The sequence below is a fragment of the Ammospiza caudacuta genome, chromosome 18 (assembly GCF_027887145.1).
Source record: "Ammospiza caudacuta isolate bAmmCau1 chromosome 18, bAmmCau1.pri, whole genome shotgun sequence".
In the NCBI taxonomy this organism is placed as follows: domain Eukaryota; kingdom Metazoa; phylum Chordata; class Aves; order Passeriformes; family Passerellidae; genus Ammospiza; species Ammospiza caudacuta.
In genome coordinates, this window is record NC_080610.1 from 7,260,038 (window position 1) to 7,282,762 (window position 22,725).

At 54.8% G+C, this 22,725-nt stretch overlaps 1 pseudogene and 1 gene segment (V, D, J or C); both read left to right on the forward strand.

The window, feature by feature from the left end:
- Positions 1-968: 968 nt before the first annotated feature.
- Positions 969-1,889, forward strand: LOC131565877 (Ig lambda chain V-1 region-like). The segment is given in 3 exon segments: positions 969-1,027; positions 1,354-1,429; positions 1,564-1,889. Coding segments are annotated over 3 exon segments (461 nt in total).
- An 11,534-nt stretch (positions 1,890-13,423) lies between these two features.
- Positions 13,424-15,648, forward strand: LOC131565878 (immunoglobulin lambda-1 light chain-like; annotated as a pseudogene).
- Positions 15,649-22,725: the final 7,077 nt, after the last annotated feature.

Genomic DNA, 22,725 nt, shown 5'->3' on the forward strand with positions numbered 1-22,725 from the left:
AATTGCTAAGGCTAAAGCTCTCAAGCTTTTGGAAAAACAAGATTTCCAAGACAATCTGCTGATGGAGCCATTATTTCACTTGATGACTTCTGGGAAAGAACAATGAAAACAATGCAAGTAGATTTTATCTGATAACTGGTACTACTTGTGTATATCATTTATGATTGCAATAGCATTCTACAGATATTTTGAAGCAGGATATTCCACCATTGTTTGGTTTTTGTGGTTTTTATCTTCAGCACCTCTGTAGACAGACTTTCATCTATATTTTTGTTTAATTTTTATTTTATGCAGTTTAGGCAAGCATACACAAAGTCAAAAATATGGGGAAGATGAATGGGACAAAACAAAGAGAAATGAGGCTCTGTATATAGACAGGAACAGCGCTGTTTAGTCTGGGAGAGCAGAAATTAAGTCAGCATTTCACAAGTCCTCTACCCACCTTTTCTGCGTTGTATGGTATTTAGAGGGAGAGAGTTGAAATTGCATCTTTAGAGAGCTAAGAGCAACTGTGGGAGAACCAAGGCTGTTGTAGTCATTCTGATCAGGCCACGATTCCAGAGTATGTCAAGTATGACCAACAGCATATCAAAACCATCCTGACTTTAGCTGAGCTCATGCAACACATTGACCACAAAGGAGGGTTTGCACCATGTTCTGATGTTCTAATTACTTCATGCACAAGGACATCATTAAACAGGTGTGTGGGGCTGGGCAGGCTGGGCACTTGACCTTGTGCTCCAGGGGCTTCAAGATGCAGAGCCCTTCTGTTCCCTCTGGTGCTGCTGACAAGGGGGAGAGTCACTGGTGCTGGGGCAGTGCCTGCACTAGGGGTGATGTGGCACCTCAGCACTTGTGGGGACCATGGGCTTGGCTGGGGCAGCTGCAGGTGCAGAGCTCAGCGCAGAGCCCCTGCATGAGAAGAGAGTGGCTGGAAGGGCTAAGCTGTCTCAGGGGATGCACAGTGAATGAATGACAACAGGGTGGCAGGCCTGATGAAGGTGGCAGCAGAGGATGCAATGGCAAGGTAGGGTAGGAAATGTTCCTGCCATCCCTTGACATGGAACTTGGCTGAGGTTAAGGGGCCTTTGCCCACACACCTCAATCCAACTGAGTGTAGTCCTGTGGCTCCTGAAGCACACCAGCTTCTGGTGTCCTGGCTTGCACCAGGACCTCTTTTTCCCAGCTGAGTGCCCAAGGGAGCAGGTGGCCTGAAGTTATCTTGCTGCATTGGTGGGCAAGAAAGAGAAGAAGCAGTGGCAGCAGAAGCCATCAGGAGATGTTGGGAGACACATTTCTATGGAGGGCTTGTGCCAGGTAGGCAGGCACATAAGATGGTGTTGGGTACCACAGTGTGAGGACATGGAGCTGGTGGGATCACACTGTGGCCTGGGCCCCTCCTCTCCTCACGGTGCTCACCACAGCTCAGGTGCCATGGCCAGACTTGCTGAGCCAGAATGGGGCCTTTGGGCACAGGGGCCCCACCCTGCTGCCCTGGCAGGCCTGTGCTCCTGGGACACTGACTGACACCCAGCTTCTCCCCTCTCTTCTCTCTCTCTCCAGGTTCCCTGGTCCAGGCAGCGGTGACTCAGCCACCTGAGATGTCAGCCAAGGTGGGAGAGACTAGAGACACTGTCAGGATCACCTGCTCTGGGCTTAGCAGTAGCTATCCTTATGCTGGCTGGTATCAGCAGAAGGTCCCTGGCAGTGGCCCTGTCACTGTGATCTACAACAATAACCAGAGACCCTCGGGCATCCCTTCGCGATTCTCCGGATCCTTATCCGGCTCCACGAACACGTTAACCATCACTGGGGTCCAAGCCGAGGACGAGGCTGTCTATTTCTGTGGTAGTGCTGACAGCAGCAGTGGCAGCTATGGTCTACGGTGACAGTGAGTACCAGGAAGTCAGAGAGATTCCAAAACCAGAGGAAAAATTCTGGTCCTTCTCCATCCTGGCTGGATGTGCAGATGAGGCATATTCCTGTCACTTCTGCATGGCCACAGCATGGGATGTCCTCTCTTTGCTGTTGAAAAGATTAGAAAGTTACTGTGCAGATGGGGCCCATTGTCCTGTTCCCTACAAAGATCTTGGTGTAGCTGTGCCCCCCACAGCCTCCTGATACTGATGACCATCTCCTACTGTGCTGCGAGAACTTCTTCTGTGCAGCCATTTGCAATGGGCTGGGCTCTTCTCCTCAAATGTGCCTGTGACCTTGTCTCTGGCTATTCTGTCCTTGACTGTTGCATTCCCTGTAACCTTGTCCAGGAAGGTCTGTGCTCCTGGGAGGCTGGCTCATCCTCCTCTACCCTCTCCCTCTCCACATTCTGTAGTCCAGGCAGCAGTAGTGAATCATCCTCGGTGTCAGCCAACATGGGAGACACCACCAGGATCACCACCTCTGGTAGCAGCGACAACTATGGCTGGTATCAACAGCAACTATGGCTGGTATCAACAGAAGGCCCCAGGCACTGCCCCTGTCACTGTGATCTACGATGATACCAAAAGACCCTCGGGCATCCCTTTGCGATTCTCCAGATCCTTGTCCAGCTCCACGGCCATGTTAACCATCACTGGGGTCCAAGCCTAGGACGAGGCTGTCTATTTCTGTGGTGGTGCTGACAGCAGCAGCGGCAGTTGGTATGGGGATAAAGAGAGAGGTGGAAATGAGGTACAAAGGAGTTAAAGATGGAGCTTCTCTGCCCTCTTTCTCAGGGCTGAGTAGACCTGAGGGCTTGATGCAGCTTCAATCCCCCTCTCCATCACCACTGGCTCTGAATGGCCTCCTCCTTGCCTCATGCTGGGCACGAGGACACCAGGGGCTCGGCAGTGCCTGGCATTGTCCTCAGCCCCACCACCTCATTCTGCTGCCAACCACATCCTCTATCTCTGCCAGGGCTCTTCATGGGGCCCTGGCCTTGAGCTCAGGCCGTGAGCTCTGTCTGAGACAGAGACCCCTCTGTTCCATCAGGACTTTTCGGCACAGCAGCCCTGTCCAGCAGGTCAGAGAGGGCTGTCCTGGGGCACTGACTGACACCTCTCTTCTCCCCTCTCCTTCTCTACATTCCCTGGTCCAAGCAGCATCTCTGAGTTGGCTCTCCAAGGTGTCAGCCAACATGGGAGAGACTTTCAAGATCAGTAGCAGTGGCTGTGCCTGCTCCCAGCACAAGTCCCTGTCACTGTCATCTGTGATAGCAGCAGGAGATCCACAGTGGTGCGGGTCCCTGCCAGTTCAGGGCTGATGCACACTCATCTCTGGTCACAGCAACTGTGCCAAAGGACCCTGTGTCTGTGTGAGAGGCTCTCCCCTGGGTGCTGAGTAGCCACGGTACCATGCAGAAACCCTGATGGTTGTGGCCAGGGCCGGAGCAATCCCTGGACCTGGTGGAAGCCGTGGCAGGGGTGAGAGGCAGCAAGGGCAGAGTCCTGGCCCTGGCTCTGCTCTCAGTTCCTGCACTGCTGTCCCTGAGGCCCTGCTTGTCCCCACACGGTGTCAGTGTGGCTCCGCTGCACAGGCAGGAGGCTCACGGGCCCGGCGGGAGGCAAAGGGGCTGTGGGCAGCCAGGTGCCAGCGAGGTTCAGAGCAGCCCCGCCGGCTCCTGTGGCGGCTGCCCTGGGCCGTGCTGTGCGCAGGCGGCAGAGGGGCTGTCCCCGGCCGGACGTGATTTTCCTTTGTGGTGTTGAGCCTGGAAGCTCCTGGTCTTGGTGTGGTTCCCATTCCCTTTCAAAGCCCCTTTTCTCTGCTCTGCTCTTCTCTTGTGGCAATTCAGAGAAGCCCAGGGTGTTACCCTCGGTTGAAGCAGAATGTGTGCACCAAGGCCATGGTCCTACTGGGCAGGAATAGGGTCAGGATGGTCCCTGGCTGATCTGAGAGCTCAGCAGACATGGTGAGGAAGGAGCAGGCAACCCAGACCAATCCTGCTGCCTTTTGGTGGGACAGAGGTGCCTGCAGTGGAGGGAGCTCTAGGGAACATTGGTTGCCATGTATCCATAAAGAGCCTGTGCCTGGTCAGATAGGGGCTTAAAAGTGGATTGAGGGCCGCAGCACAGCCCCATCACTGTGAGGACATGGAGCTGGTGAGATTGCACCTTAGCCTGGGCCCTTCTCCTCCTCGCACTGCTCGCCCACAGCTCAGGCGCCATGGCCAGACTCGCTGTGCCAGCACTGGGCCTTTGGGTACAGGGACCCCATCCTGCTGCCCAAGCAGGCCTGTGCTCCCGGGACACTGACTGACCCCCGTCTTCTCCCATCTCTTCTCTCCCTCTCCAGGTTCCCTGGTCCAGGCAGCGGTGACTCAGCAGCCACCCGAGATTACAGCCAAGGTGGGAGACACCGTCACGATCACCTGCTCTGGTAGTAGCAGCAGCTATGGCAGTGGCCCTGTCACTGTGATCTACTACGATGACAGGAGACCCTCAGACATCCCTTCGCGATTCTCCGGATCCAAGTCCGATTCCACGGGCACGTTAACCATCACTGGGGTCCAAGCCAAGGATGAGGCTGTCTATTTCTGTGGTAGCTGGGACAGCAGTGGTGCTGGTTATGGTGACAGAGATTTTCAAGTGAGGTACGGAGGAACTAAAAGCATCGATTTTCAGTCCTTTTCATTACCAAGCAGAGCTGTGGATGTGGGAGTGGAGCAAGTTTTTGTCTCTTCTACATGATCCTGGCCCTGAATTTTGCCCATTTTGTGTACTAGAGTCTAGGACGTGACTTTGTGGCTGGTGATCTTTGTTTTGCTCCCTACAAAATCCATAGTGTTGCTTTGTCTCCCCCTTTTCTCTGACCTACTACTAATGACCATGTCCTCCTGTTGGTGCCTGTGTGCTGGGATACCTGGGGCTGGGCTCTGCACCTGACTTGTGCCTGTGGCCATTTTCCATGTCTGTTCTCCTTTGACTGTTGCATTCCCCATAACCTTAATGTGGCAGGTCTGTGCTCCTGGAACACTGACTGACCCCTGTCCTTCTCCTCTCTCTCCTCTCCCTCTCCAGGTTCCCTGGTCCAGGCAGCAGCAGTGACTCAGCCACCCGAGATGTCAGCAAACATGTGAGAGACTGTCTTGATCACCTGCTCTGGGGCTAGCAGCAGCTGGTATGGCTGGTTCCAGCAGAAGGTCCCTGGCAGTGGCCCTGTCACTGTGATCTACGATAGTAACAAGAGACCCTCGGGCATCCCTTCGCGATTCTCCGGATCCTTATCCGGCTCCACGAACACGTTAACCATCACTGGGGTCCAAGCCGAGGACGAGGCTGTCTATTTCTGTGGTAGTGCTGACAGCAGCAGTGGCAGCTATGGTCTACGGTGACAGTGAGTACCAGGAAGTCAGAGAGATTCCAAAACCAGAGGAAAAATTCTGGTCCTTCTCCATCCTGGCTGGATGTGCAGATGAGGCATATTCCTGTCACTTCTGCATGGCCACAGCATGGGATGTCCTCTCTTTGCTGTTGAAAAGATTAGAAAGTTACTGTGCAGATGGGGCCCATTGTCCTGTTCCCTACAAAGATCTTGGTGTAGCTGTGCCCCCCACAGCCTCCTGATACTGATGACCATCTCCTACTGTGCTGCGAGAACTTCTTCTGTGCAGCCATTTGCAATGGGCTGGGCTCTTCTCCTCAAATGTGCCTGTGACCTTGTCTCTGGCTATTCTGTCCTTGACTGTTGCATTCCCTGTAACCTTGTCCAGGAAGGTCTGTGCTCCTGGGAGGCTGGCTCATCCTCCTCTACCCTCTCCCTCTCCACATTCTGTAGTCCAGGCAGCAGTAGTGAATCATCCTCGGTGTCAGCCAACATGGGAGACACCACCAGGATCACCACCTCTGGTAGCAGTGACAACTATGGCTGGTATCAACAGCAACTATGGCTGGTATCAGCAGAAGGTCCCTGGCAGTGGCCCTGTCACTGTGATCTACAACAGTAACAGCAGACCCTCGGGCATCCCTTCGCGATTCTCCGGATCCAAGTCCGGCTCCACGGGCACGTTAACCATCACTGGGGTCCAAGCCGAGGACGAGGCTGTCTATTTCTGTGGTGGTGCTGACAGCAGCAGTGATGCTGCACAGTGACACTGAACAATGGGGAAGTGATACAAAACCCTCCCGCCTCAGCTGCCTCTGAAGAGTCTTATGACTGTGCCCTTTTCCTGTCATTTGGGGAAGGGACCCCCCTGCAGCCCTATCCCTGTGCACTGAGCCAGGGCCAATGTCCCCCTGTGCTCCTCAGCTGGTGTCCAGGGCCCTACTGGCTGCCTCCCTGCCCAGCTGCATCAGGAGCCTCTCAACATCACCCAAGGGGATTCAGCCTTGTGGCCCCAACACCAAGTGCCAGGGGGATGGGCCAAATCTTTGCCTTCAAAGCCTAGGAAGTAATATTTCCCATGGGTGCTGGAGCTCTGGCATCATTCATGAGGCTGCCAGGGCAGACCAGGGCTCATCAGGGAATGCTTTGTTGTGTTCAAGGGCAGCTGCTGGGCTAAGGCTGCATTGGCTGTGTGTACTCAGTGCCAGTCCACTGGGCTCACTTTCAGCCTCTGCAGGAGCCCCCAAGCACCTCTGGCCCTCAGGGAACCCCCAGCCAAGGACAGCATCCCGCTATGACCCCACAACAGCAAGGAGCCTGAGCCCATCCCCATCCTGTGATGTCTGAGCAGCTGGCACCTGCCTGACCTTGTCCCCTTCCTTGCATTGTTCTTCATCTCTGGTGTAGATAACCTGGCCAAACTCAGTGTGACCTGATGGGGACTTTGAGCATGGGGGTCCAATCATTGTCCCAAGGCCTGGAAAGATCTGTGCTCCCAGCTCACTGACTCACCTCCTGTCCTCCCCTCTCCTCTCTCTCTCTCCAGGTTCCCTGGTCCAGGCAGCATCACTGACTCAGCCATCCTTGGCGTCAGCCACTGTGGGAGTGTACATGAAAATCACCTGCTCTGGCAGTAGCTACAGCGACTATGGCTGGTATCAGCAGAAGGTCCCTGGCAGTGGCCCTGTCACTGTCATCTACCGGAATGACAACAGACCCTCAGGCATCCCTTAGTGATTCTCTGGATCCACATCCGGGACCACGGGCACATTAACCACCACTGGGGTCCAAGCCGAGGACGAGGCTCTCTATTTCTGTGGTGGCAGGGACAGCAGTGGTGCTGGTTAAAGTGACAAAGAGATTTTCAAGTAAGGTACAGAGGAAGTGAAAATGGCGATTTTCTGTCATTCTCATAATTAAGCCGAGTTGTGGATGTGGTACTGGGGCAAGTTTTTGTCTCATCTGCACTACCATAGCTCTTAATTTGGCTCATTTAATGTCCGAAATATTAGAAAGTGCCTTTGCGGCTGGGGATCATTGTTCTACTTCCTACAAAACTAATGTCTTTGTCTCCCACTCCACTAAGACAAACAGTAATGACCATGTCATCCTGTTGGTGCCTGTGTGCTGGGATACCTAGGGCTGAGCTCTGCTCCTGACTTGTGCCTGTGGCCATTTTCCATGTCTGTTCTCCTTTAACTGCTGCATTCCCCATAACCTTATCAGACCAATCCTGTGCTCCTGGAACACTGACTGACCCCTGTCCTTCTCCTCTCTCTCCTCTCCCTCTCCAGGTTCCCTGGTCCAGGCAGCAGCAGTGACTCAGCCATCCTCAGTATCAGCCAAAGTGGGAGACACCGTCAGGATCACCTGCTCTGGGAGTAGCGGCAGCTATGGCTGGTATCAGCAGAAGGTCCCTGGCAGTGGCCCTGTCACTGTGATCTACTGGAATGACAGGAGACCTTCAGGTATCCCTTCGCGATTCTCCGGATCCCAGTCCAGCTTCACAGGCACGTTAACCATCACTGGGGTGCAAGCCGAGGACAAAGCTGTCTATTTCTGTGGTAAAAATGACAGCAGCAGCAGTGGTCAGCACCGTGGAAGCCCTGACTCCAGCATTCTCTTTCCTCTTGCTGCTGCCTTTTCTCCCTGCAAGACCCTCATGCCTTGGGTTCTGTGTATGGCTCTGGGCCCCTCCATTGCATCTTGGGGCCTTTGGGCACAGGGGCACCACACCACCCTGCTGCCCAGTCTGTGCCCCTTGGACACTGACTGACTCCCCTCTTCTCCCTTCTGTTCTCTCCCTCTCCACCATTGAGTCAGCTGTCTTCTTTGTCAGCCAAGGTGGAAGGCACAATCAGGATCACCTACTCTGGGGTTTACCAGCATCTTTCGCTTTGGCTGGTTCCAGCAGAAGGTTCCTGGCAGTGGCCCTTTCACTGTGATCTATAATGACAACAAGAGACCCTCAGGCACTCCTTCACGATTCTCTGAATCCACATTCGGCTCCATAACCACCTTGACCATCACTGGGGTCCAAGCCAAGGACGAGGCTGTCTATTTCTGTGGTAGCAATGATGGAAGCAATGCTGATCAGCACGGCGGAGGCACCCTCAGGCCCTGTGTTCTGTGTGTGTCTCTAGTCCACTTCATGGTATCTTTGTGGCAATTGAGCACAGGGACCTCATCCTGTTGCCACGCAGGTTTGTGCTCCTGGGACACTGACTGACCCCCAGGTTCTCCCCTCTCTTCTCTCCCTCTCCAGGTTCCCTGGTCCAGGCAGCAGTGACTCAGCCACCTGAGATGTCAGCCAAGGTGGGCGACACTGTCAAGATCACCTGCTCCAGTAGCAGCAACAGCTACTATGGCTGGTATCAGCAGAAGGTCCCTGGCACTGGCCCTGTCACTGTGATCTACAGCAATGACAAGAGACCCTCGGACATCCCTTCGCGATTCTCCGGCTCTGGGGGCACGTTAACCATCACTGGGGTCCAAGCCGAGGACGAGGCTGTCTATTTCTGTGGTGGCTTGGACAGCAGCTATGTTGGTGTAATGAAAATGACAGATTTTCAAATTATATACAGAGGAAATAAAAATGGCATTTTACTGTTCTTCTCATTGCAAAGCAGAGTGATGAATCTGAGGCTGGGGCAGGTTTTTGTCTCCTCTGCATGACCATGGGTACAAATGTCCCCCGTTTTGTGTCCTAGCACACTGGAAGCAAACTTGGGGCTTGGGATCATTATCCTAGTCCCTACAATACCCATGGTGTGGCTTTTCCCCCCATCCCACTGCCTCTGATGACCACATTCTCCTTTTATTGCCAGAGGTGCCCCCGTGCTGGGATGCCTTAGAGTACATTTGGCTTGGCTCTGTTCCTCAGATTCACTAGGGGCTGTGGTTGCACCTATTCTCCTTCGAGTGTTGTATTCCCCATCCCCCTGCCCAGGAGATGACCATGTTCCTGGAACACTGGGTGAAACCCCTCTACTGCCCTCTCTTGTCCTTCTCCACAGTCCCTGACCCAGGCAGCATCTCTGAATCAGCCATCCTCATTGTCAGCCAGTCTGGGAGAAACCATCAAGACCTTCTGGTCCCAGGGTAGTAGTGGCTGTACCTGGTCCCAGCAGAAGGCCTCTGATGGTGTCTGTGATAAGCTCGAAGAGACCCTCAGTGGTGCTGGAAGACATTGAAATGACATGGCTCACGGAAGTAAAGATCTGTGGTGGGGCTACTAGTCCCTGCCCTCAAAATGTCCTGTGCTATGGTTGCTCAGAGGAGCTGGGACAATCCCTGTCATGATTTATGGACATTCAGGTAACCTGCCAGTCCCTGCCAGTTCAGGGCTGATGCACACTCATCTCTGGTCACAGCAACTGTGCCAAAGGACCCTGTGTCTGTGTGAGAGGCTCTCCCCTGGGAGCAGAGTGGCCACGGTGCCGTGCAGAAACCCTGATGGTTGTGGCCAGGGCCGGAGCAATCCCTGCACCTGGTGGAAGCCGTGGCAGGGGTGAGAGGCAGCAAGGGCAGAGTCCTGGCCCTGGCTCTGCTCTCAGTTCCTGCAGCGCTGTCCCTGAGGCCCTGCTTGTCCCCACACGGTGTCAGTGTGGCTCCGCTGCACAGGCAGGAGGCTCACGGGCCCGGCGGGAGGCAAAGGGGCTGTGGGCAGCCAGGTGCCAGCGAGGTTCAGAGCAGCCCCGCCGGCTCCTTTGGCGGCTGCCCTGGGCCGTGCTGTGCGCGGGCGGCAGAGGGGCTGTCCCCGGCCGGACGTGATTTTGCTTTGTGTTGTTGAGCCTGGAAGCTCCTGGTCTTGGTGTGGTTCCCATTCCCTTTCAAAGCCCCATTTCTCTGCTCTGCACTTCTCTTGTGGCAATTCAGAGAGGCCCAGGGTGTTACCCTAGGTTGAAGCAGGATGTGGTTTTCCAAGTTGCTCTGTCCCTGCTGATGATCAGCACCCAGGGAGTGCAGTGCCCTGGGACCAGGAGGCACCAACCAGCCTTGGGCGCTCAAGGGCAGGTGGATGTGTCCCCACGGTCAGGTGGTGCTGTTCCCTGCTCTGTGCACAGAGCTCCTGGTGCATAGAGGCCATGGTCCTACTGGACAGGAACAGGCACGGAGTGGTCCCCAGATGATCTGAGAGTACATCAGCCATACTGGGGAAGGAGCAGGCAACCCGAGCCATCTTTGGTGGGACAGAGGTGCCTGCAGCACGCTGTGGTAGCACTGGGACAGGACCTCCAGGGAACATGCGGTGCTACATATCCATGGAGAACCTGTGCCTGGGCAGATAGGGACTTAAAAGAGGGTCAAGACCCACAGCACAGCACCATCACTGTGAGGACATGGAGCTGGTGGGATTGCACCATTGCCTGGGCACTTCTACTCTCAGTGCTTGCCCACAGCTCAGGTGCCATGGCCAGACTTGCTGTGCCTGAACAGGGTTTCTGGACACAGGGGCCACATGATCTTCCATTGGGAGGTCTGAGCTCCTGGGACACTGACTGACCCTTGTCTTCTCCCCTCTCTTCTCTCCCTCTCCAGGTTCCCTGGTCCAGGCAGCACTGACTCAGCCATCTTCACTGTTAGCCATTATGGGAGACACTATCAAGATCACCTGCTCTGGGATTAGCAGCTGGAGCTATGCTGGCTGGCATCAGCAGAAGGTTCCTGGCACTGCCCTTGTCACTGTGATCTATCAGGATAACAACAGACCCTCGGGCATCCCTTCGCAATTCTCCGGTTCTGCATCCGGCACCACGGCCACGTTAACCATCACTGGGGTCCAAGCCGAGGACGAGGCTGTCTATTTCTGTGGTGGCAGGGACAGCAGCAGTGATGCTGCACAGTGACACTGAACAATGGGGAAGTGATACAAAACCCTCCCGCCTCAGCTGCCTCTTACAGTCCCATCGCTGTGCCCATCCTCTGTCATTTGGGGAAGGGATGACCTCCCTGCAGCCCTATCCCTGTGCACTGAGCCAGGGCCAAAGTCCCCCTGTGCTCCTCAGCTGGTGTCCAGGGCCCTGCTGGCTGCCTCCCTGCCCAGCCCCCAGCCAAACTGCATCAGGAGCCCCTCGACATCACCCAAGACAGTTTAGCCTTGTGGCCCCAACACCGAGTGCCAGGGGGATGGGCCAAATCTTTGCCTTCAAAGCCTAGGAAGTAATATTTCCCATGGGTGCTGGCGCTCTGACATCATTCATGAGGCTGCCAGGGCAGACCTGTGCTAGTCAGAGAATGCTTTGTTGTGTTCAAGGGCAGCTGCTGGGCTAAGGCTGCATTGGCTGTGTGTACTCAGTGCCAGTCCACTGGGCTCACTTTCAGCCTCTGCAGGAGCCCCCAAGCACCTCTGGCCCTCAGGGAACCCCCAACCAAGGACAGCATCCCGCTATGACCCCACAACAGCAAGGAGCCTGAGCCCATCCCCATCCTGTGATGTCTGAGCAGCTGGCACCTGCCTGACCTTGTCCCCTTCCTTGCATTGTTCTTCATCTCTGGTGTAGATAACCTGGCCAAACTCAGTGTGACCTGATGGGGACTTTGAGCACAGGAATGCTGTCCCTGTCCCACGGCCTGGAAAGATCTGTGCTCCCAGCTCACTGACTCACCTCCTGTCCTCCCCTCTCCTCTCTCTCTCTCCAGGTTCCCTGGTCCAGGCAGCATCACTGACTCAGCCATCCCTGGTGTCAGCCACTGTGGGAGAGTACATGAAAATCACCTGCTCTGGGAGTAGCTACAGCAACTATGGCTGGTTCCAGCAGAAGGTCCCTGGCAGTGGCCCTGTCACTGTGATCTACCAGAATGACAAGAGACCCTCGGACATCCCTTCACGATTCTCCGGATCTGGGTCTGGTTCCTCGAACACGTTAACCATCACTGGGGTCCAAGCCGAGGACGAGGCTGTCTATTTCTGTGGTAACTGGGACAGCAGCAGTGATGCTGCTACAGTTGTGCAGCAGATTGTTGATGTGATACAAAACCTACCATGGCAGAGTTCTGTGAGGATTCCCTACATTCCAGTATCAAGCATCAGGGTAGAGCTCCCTGCCTTACTGAACAATCTCTTTTCTTGTCTCCTTCTCCAGCTCCCCTGGTCCTGGAAGTATTGCTATTTAGCCATCCTTGCTTTCAGCTAATCTCAAAGAAACCACAAAGATCAGCCTCTCTGGCCTTAGCAGTATCTTGACTTATGGTGGCTGTTCCCAGAGGGGGTCCCTGTCACTAGAGCAACAACGTACTCCCGAGCGTGCCTTTGCAATTTTCCTTGTCTGCCTCCACAGCCAAAGGAGCAGCATGGAAAGGCAGAGGCAGGTTGGGGAGAGTTGGGGCAGAGAGGTCTGTGCAGGTGTGTGGGGCTGGCCAGGCTGGGCACTTGCCCTTGTGCTCCAGGGGCTTCAGGATGCAGAGCCCTTCTGTTCCCTCTGGTGCTGCTGACAAGGGGGAGAGTCACTGGTGCTGGGGCAGTGCCTGCAGTAAGGGTGATGTGGCACCTCAGCACTGGTGGGAGCCATGGGCTTGGCTCGGGCAGCTGCAGGTGCAGAGCTTGGCGCAGAAGCCCCTGCATGAGAAGAAAGTGGCTGGAAGAGCTGATCTTTGCTAAGATTGAGGGGTCTTTGCTCACACAACTCAATCCAGCTGAGCATAGTCCTGTGGCTCCTGAAGCACACCAGCTTCTAAGATCCACCACCTGTGCTTGGAGCAGGACCTCTTTTTCCCAGCTGAGTGCCCAAGGGAGCAGGTGGCCTGAAGTTATCTTGCTGCATTGGTGGGCAAGAAAGAGAAGAAGCAGTGGCACAGAAGCCAGCAGGAGATGTTGGGAGACACATTTCTATGGAGGGCCAGGTAGGCAGGCACATAAGAGGGTGTTGGGTGCCACAGTGTGAGGACATGGAGCTGGTGGGATCACACTGTGGCCTGGGCCCCTCCTCTCCTCACGGTGCTCACCACAGCTCAGGTGCCATGGCCAGACTTGCTGAGCCAGAATGGGGCCTTTGGGCACAGGGGCCCCACCCTGCTGCCCTGGCAGGCCTGTGCTCCTGGGACACTGACTGACACCCAGCTTCTCCCCTCTCTTCTCTCTCTCTCCAGGTTCCTGGTCCAGGCAGCGGTGACTCAGCCACCTGAGATGTCAGCCAAGGTAGGAGAGACTGGAGACACTGTCAGGATCACCTGCTCTGGGAGTAGCAGCGGCTATGCTTATGGCTGGTACCAGCAGAAGGTCCCTGGCAGTGGCCCTGTCACTGTGATCTATGCTAATGACAAGAGACCCTCAGACATCCCTTCGCAATTCTCCGCATCCACATCCGGCTCCACGAACACGTTAACCATCTCTGGGGTCCAAGCAGAGGACGAGGCTGTCTACTTCTGTGGTAGCTGGGACGACAGCAGTACTGGTGGGGATGATGAAGCCAGTGAGTAATGGGGAAGGAGACACAGAAGCCAATGTCAAGAGAAGCTTTTGAGCCATTTTTTTCTCATGGACAAACAAAGCTGTGATAGTGGAGTTGAGGCAGGTTCCTGTCCCCTGCCTAAGGACATGAATGTGCATGACAAGGCACAGGAGGGGACTCTTGCCCCTGTTCCCATAATAGGAAGAGCACTGCCTCATCCCCAGCCCTGTTGCCTTCTGCGTCAGGCTGCTCCCTCCTGCTGCAGCTGCTGCTGCTGAAGCTGCCTCTGCTGCATTGCCCTGGGCCAGGCTGGGCCCTGATTCCCCCATGTTTCTGTACCCATGACCAGGTCCCTTGCCCTCAGAGGGTGTTGTTCTACTGTTCTGCTTCTGCCAGCTCTCCTTCCAAGGCCATGGGTCTCTAATCTTCCTCTCTGTCTTGAGGCTGTCTTTCCCAATGTGGCATCAGAACCATTGGGCACAGCGGACTGCCACACTGCCTGGGCAGGGCTGTATTCCTGGGGAGAAATAATTGATCCTTCTAGTATTACCCCCTCCCTCTCTAGGGTCCCTGGACTAGGCAGGATCACTGAGTCAGCCATACTCAGTGTAATTAAACATGGGTGAAACTATGAAGATCCCCTGCTCTGGGAGCAGCAACAACTATGGCTGGCACCAACAGAAGGTCCCTGGCAGTGCCCCTGTCACTGTGATCTATCTTAATGATAAGAGACCCTCAGACATCCCTTCACGATTCTCTGGATCCATATCCGGCTCCACGGGCACGTTAACCATCACTGGGGTCCTAGCCAAGGACGAGGCTGTCTATTTCTGTGGTGGCCAGGACAGCAGCAGCTCTCCTGGTCAAGGTCCATGGCACAGCCCTATCAGTGTGAGGTCATGGAACTGGTGGGATTGCACCATAGCCTGGGCTCTTCCTCCTCTGCAGTGCTCACCCACAGCTCAGGTGCCATGGCCAGAGTCATTGTGCCTGGAGGGCAGAGGGGCCACATTCCCCTGCCCAGGCTTATCTGTGCTCCTGGGACACTGACTGATCCCCAACTTCTCCCCTCTCTTCTCTCCCTCTCCAGGTTCCCTGGTCCAGGCAGCGCTGACTCAGCCACCTGAGATGTCAGCCAAGGTGGGAGACACCGTCAGGATCACCTGCTCTGGGGGTAGCAGTGGCAGCAACTATGCCTGGTTCCAGCAGAAGGTCCCTGGCAGTGGCCCTGTCACTGTGATCTATTGGGATAACAGCAGACCCTCGGGCATCCCTTCGCGATTCTCCGGATCCAGATCCGGCTCCACGGGCACGTTAACCATCACTGGGGTCCAAGCCGAGGACGAGGCTGTCTATTTCTGTGGTAGCTATGAAAGCAGCAGCAGCAGCAACTATGGTGTGAGGTAACAGTAAGAGAAAGTGACAGAGACTCAAAAAATAGGGGAAAGATTTTGGTCTTCTCCTCCCCTAGCAGCTCATGGTGTAGCTGTGTCCCCCACAGACACTTGGGCTCTGCTTCTCAAATGTCTGTGACTGTGTCCTTGTCTGACTGTTGGATTCCCTGTAATCTTGTCCAGGCAGGTCTGTGTACCTGGGACACTGACTGACCCCCATCTTCTCCCCTCTCTTCTCTTCCTCTCCAGGTTCTCTGGTCCAGGCAGCGCTGACTCAGCTACCTGAGATTACAGCCAAGGTGGGAGAGACTGTTAAGATCACCTACTCTGAAGGCAATCCCAAACAGTACTTTGCCTGGTACCAGCAGAAGGTCCCTGGCACTGCCCCTGTCACTGTGATCTATGCTGATAACAGCAGACCCTCGGGCATCCCTTCGCGATTCTCCGGATCTGCCTCCGGCTCCACGGCCACGTTAACCATCACTGGGGTCCAAGCCGAGGACGAGGCTGTCTATTTCTGTGGTAGCTATGACAGCAGCAGTGGCAGCTACTATGGTGTGAGATAACGGTGAGTAACAGAAAGTGACAGAGTCAAAAAACAGGGGAAAGATTTTGGCCTTCTCCTTCCTGGCAGCTCATGGTGTAGCTGTGTCCCCCACAGACACTTGGTACTGATGGCCAGGTCCTTCTGTGCTGCCAAAGCTACTTGTGCAGCCATTCAGCAATTGGCTGGGCTCTGCCTCTCAAAGGTCTGTGACCATTTCCTTATCCGTTGGATTCCCTGTAATCTTGTCCAGGCAGGTCTGTGTACCTGGGACACTGACTGACCTCCTCTCTTCCCCTCTATTTTTTCCCACACAACGTTCCCAGGTCCAGGCAGCAGCAGTGACTCAGCCATCCACAATGTCAGCCAATGTGGGAGAGACTGTCAGGATCACCTGCTCTGGGGCTAGCAATGGGAACTGGTATGGCTGGTACCAGCAGAACGTCCCTGGCACTGCCCCTGCCACTCTGATCTATGAGAGCACTAACAGACCCTCGGACATCCCTTCACGATTCTCCGGATCCCAGTCCGGCTCCACGGCCATGTTAACCATCACTGGGGTCCAAGCCTAGGACGAGGCTTCTATTTCTGTGGTGGCTGGGACAGCAGCAGCAGCAGTTGGTATGGTGATAGAGATGTGGAAATGAGGTACAAAGGAGCTAAAGATGGAGCTTCTCTGCCCTCTTTCTCAGGGCTGAGCAGGGCTCTGGGCTTGGTGCAGCTTCTTGTCCTCCCTCCATCACCACTGGCTCTGAATGGCCTCCTCCTTTCCTCATGCTGGGCACGGGAGTCCAGGGGCTCTGCAGTGCATGGCATTGTCCTCAGCCCCACCACCTCATTCTGCTGCCAGCCACATCCTCTAGCTCTGCCAGGGTTCTTCATGGGGCCCTGGCCTTGAGCTCAGGCCGTGAGCTCTGTCTGAGGCAGTGACCCCTCTGTTCCATCAGGACTTTTCGGCACAGCAGCCCTGTCCAGCAGGTCAGAGAGGGCTGTCCTGGGGCACTGACTGACACCTCTCTTCTCCCTTCTCTCCCTCTCTACATTCCCTGGTCCAAGCAGCATCTCTGAGTTGGCTCTCCAAGGTGTCAGCCAACATGGGAGAGACTTTCAAGATCAGTAGCAGTGGCTGTGCCTGCTCCCAGCACAAGTCCCTGTCACTGTCATCTGTGATAGCAGCAGGAGATCCAAGTGGTGCGGGTCCCTGCCAGTTCAGGGCTGATGCACACTCATCTCTGGTCACAGCAACTGTGCCAAAGGACCCTGTGTCTGTGTGAGAGGCTCTCCCCTGGGAGCAGAGTGGCCACGGTGCCATGCAGAAACCCTGATGGTTGTGGCCAGGGCCGGAGCAATCCCTGCACCTGGTGGAAGCCGTGGCAGGGGTGAGAGGCAGCAAGGGCAGAGTCCTGGCCCTGGCTCTGCTCTCAGTTCCTGCACTGCTGTCCCTGAGGCCCTGCTTGTCCCCACACGGTGTCAGTGTGGCTCCGCTGCACAGGCAGGAGGCTCACGGGCCCGGCGGGAGGCAAAGGGGCTGTGGGCAGCCAGGTGCCAGCGAGGTTCAGAGCAGCCCCGCCGGCTCCTTTGGCGGCTGCCCTGGGCCGTGCTGTGCGCAGGCGGCAGAGGGGCTGTCCCCGGCCGGACGTGATTTTCCTTTGTGGTGTTGAGCCTGGAAGCTCCTGGTCTTGGTGTGGTTCCCATTCCCTTTCAAAGCCCCTTTTCTCTGCTCTGCTCTTCTCTTGTGGCAATTCAGAGAAGCCCAGGGTGTTACCCTCGGTTGAAGCAGAATGTGTGCACCAAGGCCATGGTCCTATTGGGCAGGAATAGGGTCAGGATGGTCCCTGGCTGGTCTGAGAGCTCAGCAGGCATGGTGAGGAAGGAGCAGGCAACCCAGACCAATCCTGCTGCCTTTTGGTGGGACAGAGGTGTCTGTAGTGGAGAGATCTGTGGGACAAGAGCTCCAGGGAACATTGGTTGCCATGTATCCATAAAGAGCCTGTGCCTGGTCAGATAGGGGCTTAAAAGTGGATCGAGGGCCGCAGCACAGCCCCATCACTGTGAGGACATGGAGCTGGTGAGATTGCACCTTAGCCTGGGCCCTTCTCCTCCTTGCACTGCTCGCCCACAGCTCAGGTGCCATGGCCAGACTCGCTGTGCCAGCACTGGGCCTTTGGGCACAGGGACCCCATCCTGCTGCCCAAGCAGGCCTGTGCTCCTGGGACACTGACTGACCCCCGTCTTCTCCCCTCTCTTCTCTCCCTCTCCAGGTTCCCTGGTCCAGGCAGCGGTGACTCAGCAACCACCCGAGATTACGGCCAAGGTGGGAGACACCGTAAAGATCACCTGCTCTGGTAGCAGCTACAGCTATAGCTGTCACCAACAAATATCCCTGGCACTGCTCCTGTCACTGTGATCTACTACAGTGACAAGAGACCCGCGGACATCCCTTCGCGATTCTCCGGATCCAGATCCGGCTCCACGGGCACGTTAACCATCACTGGGGTCCAAGCTGAGGACGAGGCTGTCTATTTCTGTGGTGGCTATGACAGCAGCAGTGGCAGCTATGGTGTGTGGCGACCATGAATAACAGAAAGAGACTGAGACTCAAAATGCAGAGGAAAGATTTTGATCCTTCTCCCTCCTAGCAGCTCTTGGTGTAGCTGTGTCCCCCACAGCCTCCTGATACTGATGACCATCTCCTACTGTGCTGCGAGAACTTCTTCTGTGCAGCCATTTGCAATGGGCTGGGCTCTTCTCCTCAAATGTGCCTGTGACCTTGTCTCTGTCTATTCTGTCCTTGACTGTTGCATTCCCTGTAATCTTGTCCAGGCAGGTCTGTGCTCCTGGGACACTGACTGGCTCCACTCCTCTCCCCTGTCTTCTCTCCTCTTCCACATTCCCTGGTCCAGGCAGCACTGAGTCAGCAACCATCCTTGCTGCCAGCCAGCGTGGAAGAGACTGTCAGGATCTCCTGCTCTGGGAGTAGCAGCTACTATGGCTATGGCTGGTACCAGCAGAAGGTCCCTGGCACTGGCCCTGTCACTGTGATCTACAACAATGACAAGAGACCCTCGGACATCCCTTCGCGATTCTCCGGCTCTGGGGGCACGTTAACCATCACTGGGGTCCAAGCCAAGGACGAGGCTGTCTATTTCTGTGGTGGCTGGGACAGCAGTGTTGGTCAGGATTGAAGCCCCCTGCAGGATGGTTGTTGTTGACCATGGATGGCTGGGGGATGCTGTTTCTGTGGAATGACTGAGGTTTGAGAACTGCAGTTTACAGGAATGGTTATGCAGATGGATAGTACATCAGAGGCCCTTGGATTTAGGGATCCCTGGTGGGACCAACACCCTGTTCTGCCATTTGGACGTTTGGCCATCACCATGTCACGTGTAACTCATCATAAATCTGGCAGTTTTTCTCAGCAGTTGAAATATGGTATGGGAAGTATCCTCTAATGAGTGAGGTGAGCAGGTGCTGGGGAAAGATATATTGGCAGGTTCCTGCCTTGTGAATGGAGTCTTAATTTCATGGAGGAGCCATGACATGTGGTGGCTTAAAAGCTAGACAAGGACCACAGCACAGCCCAAACAAGGATGAGGACATGGAGCTGGTGGTATTGCATCATGGCCTGGGCCCCTCCCCTCCTCACAGTGTTCACCTACGGCTCAGATGCCATGGCCAAACTCACTGTGCCTGGGAAGGGCTTCTGCATGCAGGGCACATCCTGCTGCTCTAGGAAAGCTGTGTTCCTGGGGCACAGATTGATCTCCTTCTTCTCCTCTCTCTTCTCTCCCTCTCCAGGTTCCCTGGTCCAGGCAGCACTGACTCAGCAGCCACCCGAGATTAAGGCCAAGGTGGGAGACACTGTCAGGGTCACCTGCTCTGGGGGTAGCAGCAACTATTATGGCTGGTTCCAGCAGAAGGTCCCTGGCACTGCACCTGTCACTGTGATCTATCGGGATACCAACAGACCCTCGGGCATCCCTTCGCGATTCTCTGGATCTGCCTCCGGCTCCACGGCCACGTTAACCATCACTGGGGTCCAAGCCGAGGACGAGGCTGTCTATTTCTGTGGTGGCCAGGACAGCAGCAGCTATGCTGGTGAAGTTACAAAGACAGAGGAAATAAAAGCATAGATTTTCAGTCCTTCTCATGGCCAAGCAGAGTTGTAGATGTGGGACTGGGGCGGGCATATGTCTCCTCTGCATGACCATTGCTATGAATACCATTTTTTTATTGAACAGGAGGCTGTGAGAACAATGTTCTCACCTCTAACAAAACTCATGTTATAGCTGTGCTCCACACCTCACTGCCTCTTTCTAGTGGTAACCATGTCCACCTTCATCTGCCAGAGCTGGCTGACTCTCTGCTCAGATGCCTTGGCCTGGGCTCTACTTCTTAAATATGCTGGTGACTGTGCCTGGGTTCATTCTCCTCTGACTGTGGCATTCCCTGTAAACCTCCTCCCCAGGAAGATCTGTTCTCCTTGGGCACTGACTGACCTCCTCTCCTCCCCTTTCTCTTCTCCCTCTCCTGGTCCAGGCAGCAGCAGTGACTCATCCATCCTCGATGTCGGCCAATGTGGGAGGGACTGTCAGGATCACCTGCTCTGGAGCTAGCAACAACTGGTATGGCTGGTTCCAGCAGAAGGTCCCTGGCACTGCCCCTGTCACTGTGATCTACGATAATACCAACAGACCCTCGGGCATCCCTTCACGATTCTCCGGATCCCAGTCCGGCTCCACGGCCACGTTAACCATCACTGGGGTCCAAGCCGAGGATGAGGCTGTCTATTTCTGTGGTAGCTATGACGGCAGTGTTGCCCAGGCTTTTGGTTATGGTGGGGTAATTTTTTCGGTCCTCTTGATTGCAGAACTTTTCCCTGTATGGGGAAGAGTTTCTGAGCATTGTCAGTTCCTATCCTTGGTGCCTGCAGCTATTTTGGCTCTTGGTTTACCAGGTCTTGTCTGCAATTCTGTCCTCATGCCACATCACATCTGGTGGCCATAGTGTTTTGAAGATGTCCCCATTACTTTGTAATGCATTATAACCACACAGAGCTTCTCACTGCCTAAGGACCACATGCTTTGTAGTACCTGGCTGCTGGCCTGGACGTGGTTCCCCTTGGTCCATGGGCAGGGCTGTCTCCAACTGCTCCAGACACTGGGTGTCCACAGCAGGCCATGTCCCCAGGCTGTCTGGCCTCAGTGCCTGGGATGAGGAGTGCCCTGAGGGGCAGTGGGAAGGGAGAGGTTTCAGGTTCTGGCTACAGCAATCCCTCAGGAGTGCCCAGGGTGGGCATCGCACCTAGGGTGTCCCACATGTGTGCCTGAAGGCAGAATGGTCCCATTACTGTTCCCCTGCCTGGGGAGGGCTGTGCTCCTGTGCCACTCACTGACTGCCTCTTCTCCCCTCTCTCCTCTCCCTCTCCAGGTTCCCTGGTCCAGGCAGCAGCAGTGACTCAGCCATCCTCAGTATCAGCCAAGGTGGAGACACTGTCAGGATCACCTGCTCTGGGGGTGAGAGCCACCATAGCTGGTACCAGCAGAAGGTCCCTGGCACTGGCCCTGTCACTGTGATCTACTGGAAGGACCATAGACCTTCAGGCATTCCTTCACGATTCTCCAGCTCTGGGGGCACATTAACCATCTCTGGGATCCAAGCTGAGGAAAAGGATGTCTATTTCTGTGGTAACTGGGACGGCAGCAGTGGTGGCTATGGTGTATAGTGGCAACAAGAAGTAGGAAGTGAGAATTCCAAGGATTTCCAAACTCCAAAATAAAAGAAAATATTTCAGCCCTCCTCCCTCTTGGCTGGCTGTGGGGTAGGTTCCTGTCCCCTCTGTACAGCAATGGCTACGAATGCCCTGCTTTTGCTGTCCCACAGAACTGGAGGTTCTCTTGTTCTCCACCATGTCTGAAGGTCATTGTCCTTGTTCCTACAAAGATCAGTGTGGCTTTGTCCCCCAACCCATCACATCTTGTTACTGATGACCATGTCCTCCTCCTGCTGCCTCTGTGCTGGGGTGCCTGGGGGCTGTCAGTCTGATCTATGGCAGCAACAACAGACCCTCAGGCATCCCTTCGCGATTCTCCAGATCCTGGTCCAGCTACACGGGCACGTTAACCATCACTGGGGTCCAAGTCGAGGACGAGGCTGTCTATTTCTGTGGTAGCAAGGACAGCAGCAGTACTGGAGATGAGTAAAGGGGAAGTGAGACACAGAAGCCAATGTCAAGAGAAGCTTTTGAGCCATTTTTTTCTCATGGACAAACAAAGCTGTGATAGTGGAGTTGAGGCAGGTTCCTGTCCCCTGCCTAAGGACATGAATGTGCATGACAAGGCACAGGAGGGGACTCTTTTCCCTGTTCCCATAATATGAAGAGCACTGCCTCATCCCCAGCCCTGTTGCCTTCTGCGTCAGGCTGCTCCCTCCTGCTGCAGCTGCTGCTGCTGAAGCTGCCTCTGCTGCATTGCCCTGGGCCAGGCTGGGCCCTGATTCCCCCATGTTTCTGTACCCATGACCAGGTCCCTTGCCCTCAGAGGGTGTTGTTCTACTGTTCTGCTTCTGCCAGCTCTTCTTCCAGGACCACGGGTCTCTAATCTTCCTTGTCACAGACAAGATAGATCACAGTGTTTCATCTTTTGTGAAAAATCCTTTTTTTTAGGATTTTTCTCCCTTCTGAGAAGCTGTGGCTTCAGCAACAAAATGTAAACAATGGTTATCTGCTGCTGTGGAATGCAACAGGTAGATTCGTGATTGGTCTTAGGTGGATGTTTAGATTTACTGACCACTCACAGCAGAGCTGTTCTTGCTTTCTGCCTGGACACAGAACTTTGTTATTCATTCCTTTTCTATTCTTATCTTAGCTAGCTTCTGAGAACTTTTCCCTCTATTCTTTTTAGTATAGTAATAATGTATTATATATCATAAAATAATAAATCAAACCTTCTAAACATGGAGTCAACATTCTCGCCTCTCTCTTTGCCCTGAAAACCCTTGCAAGCTCTGTAACACTTCCTCTTTGTCTTGAGGCTGTATATGTCACTGTGGCATGAAGACCATGGGCACAGGAGGCCTATCTTACTGCCTGGGCTAGGAT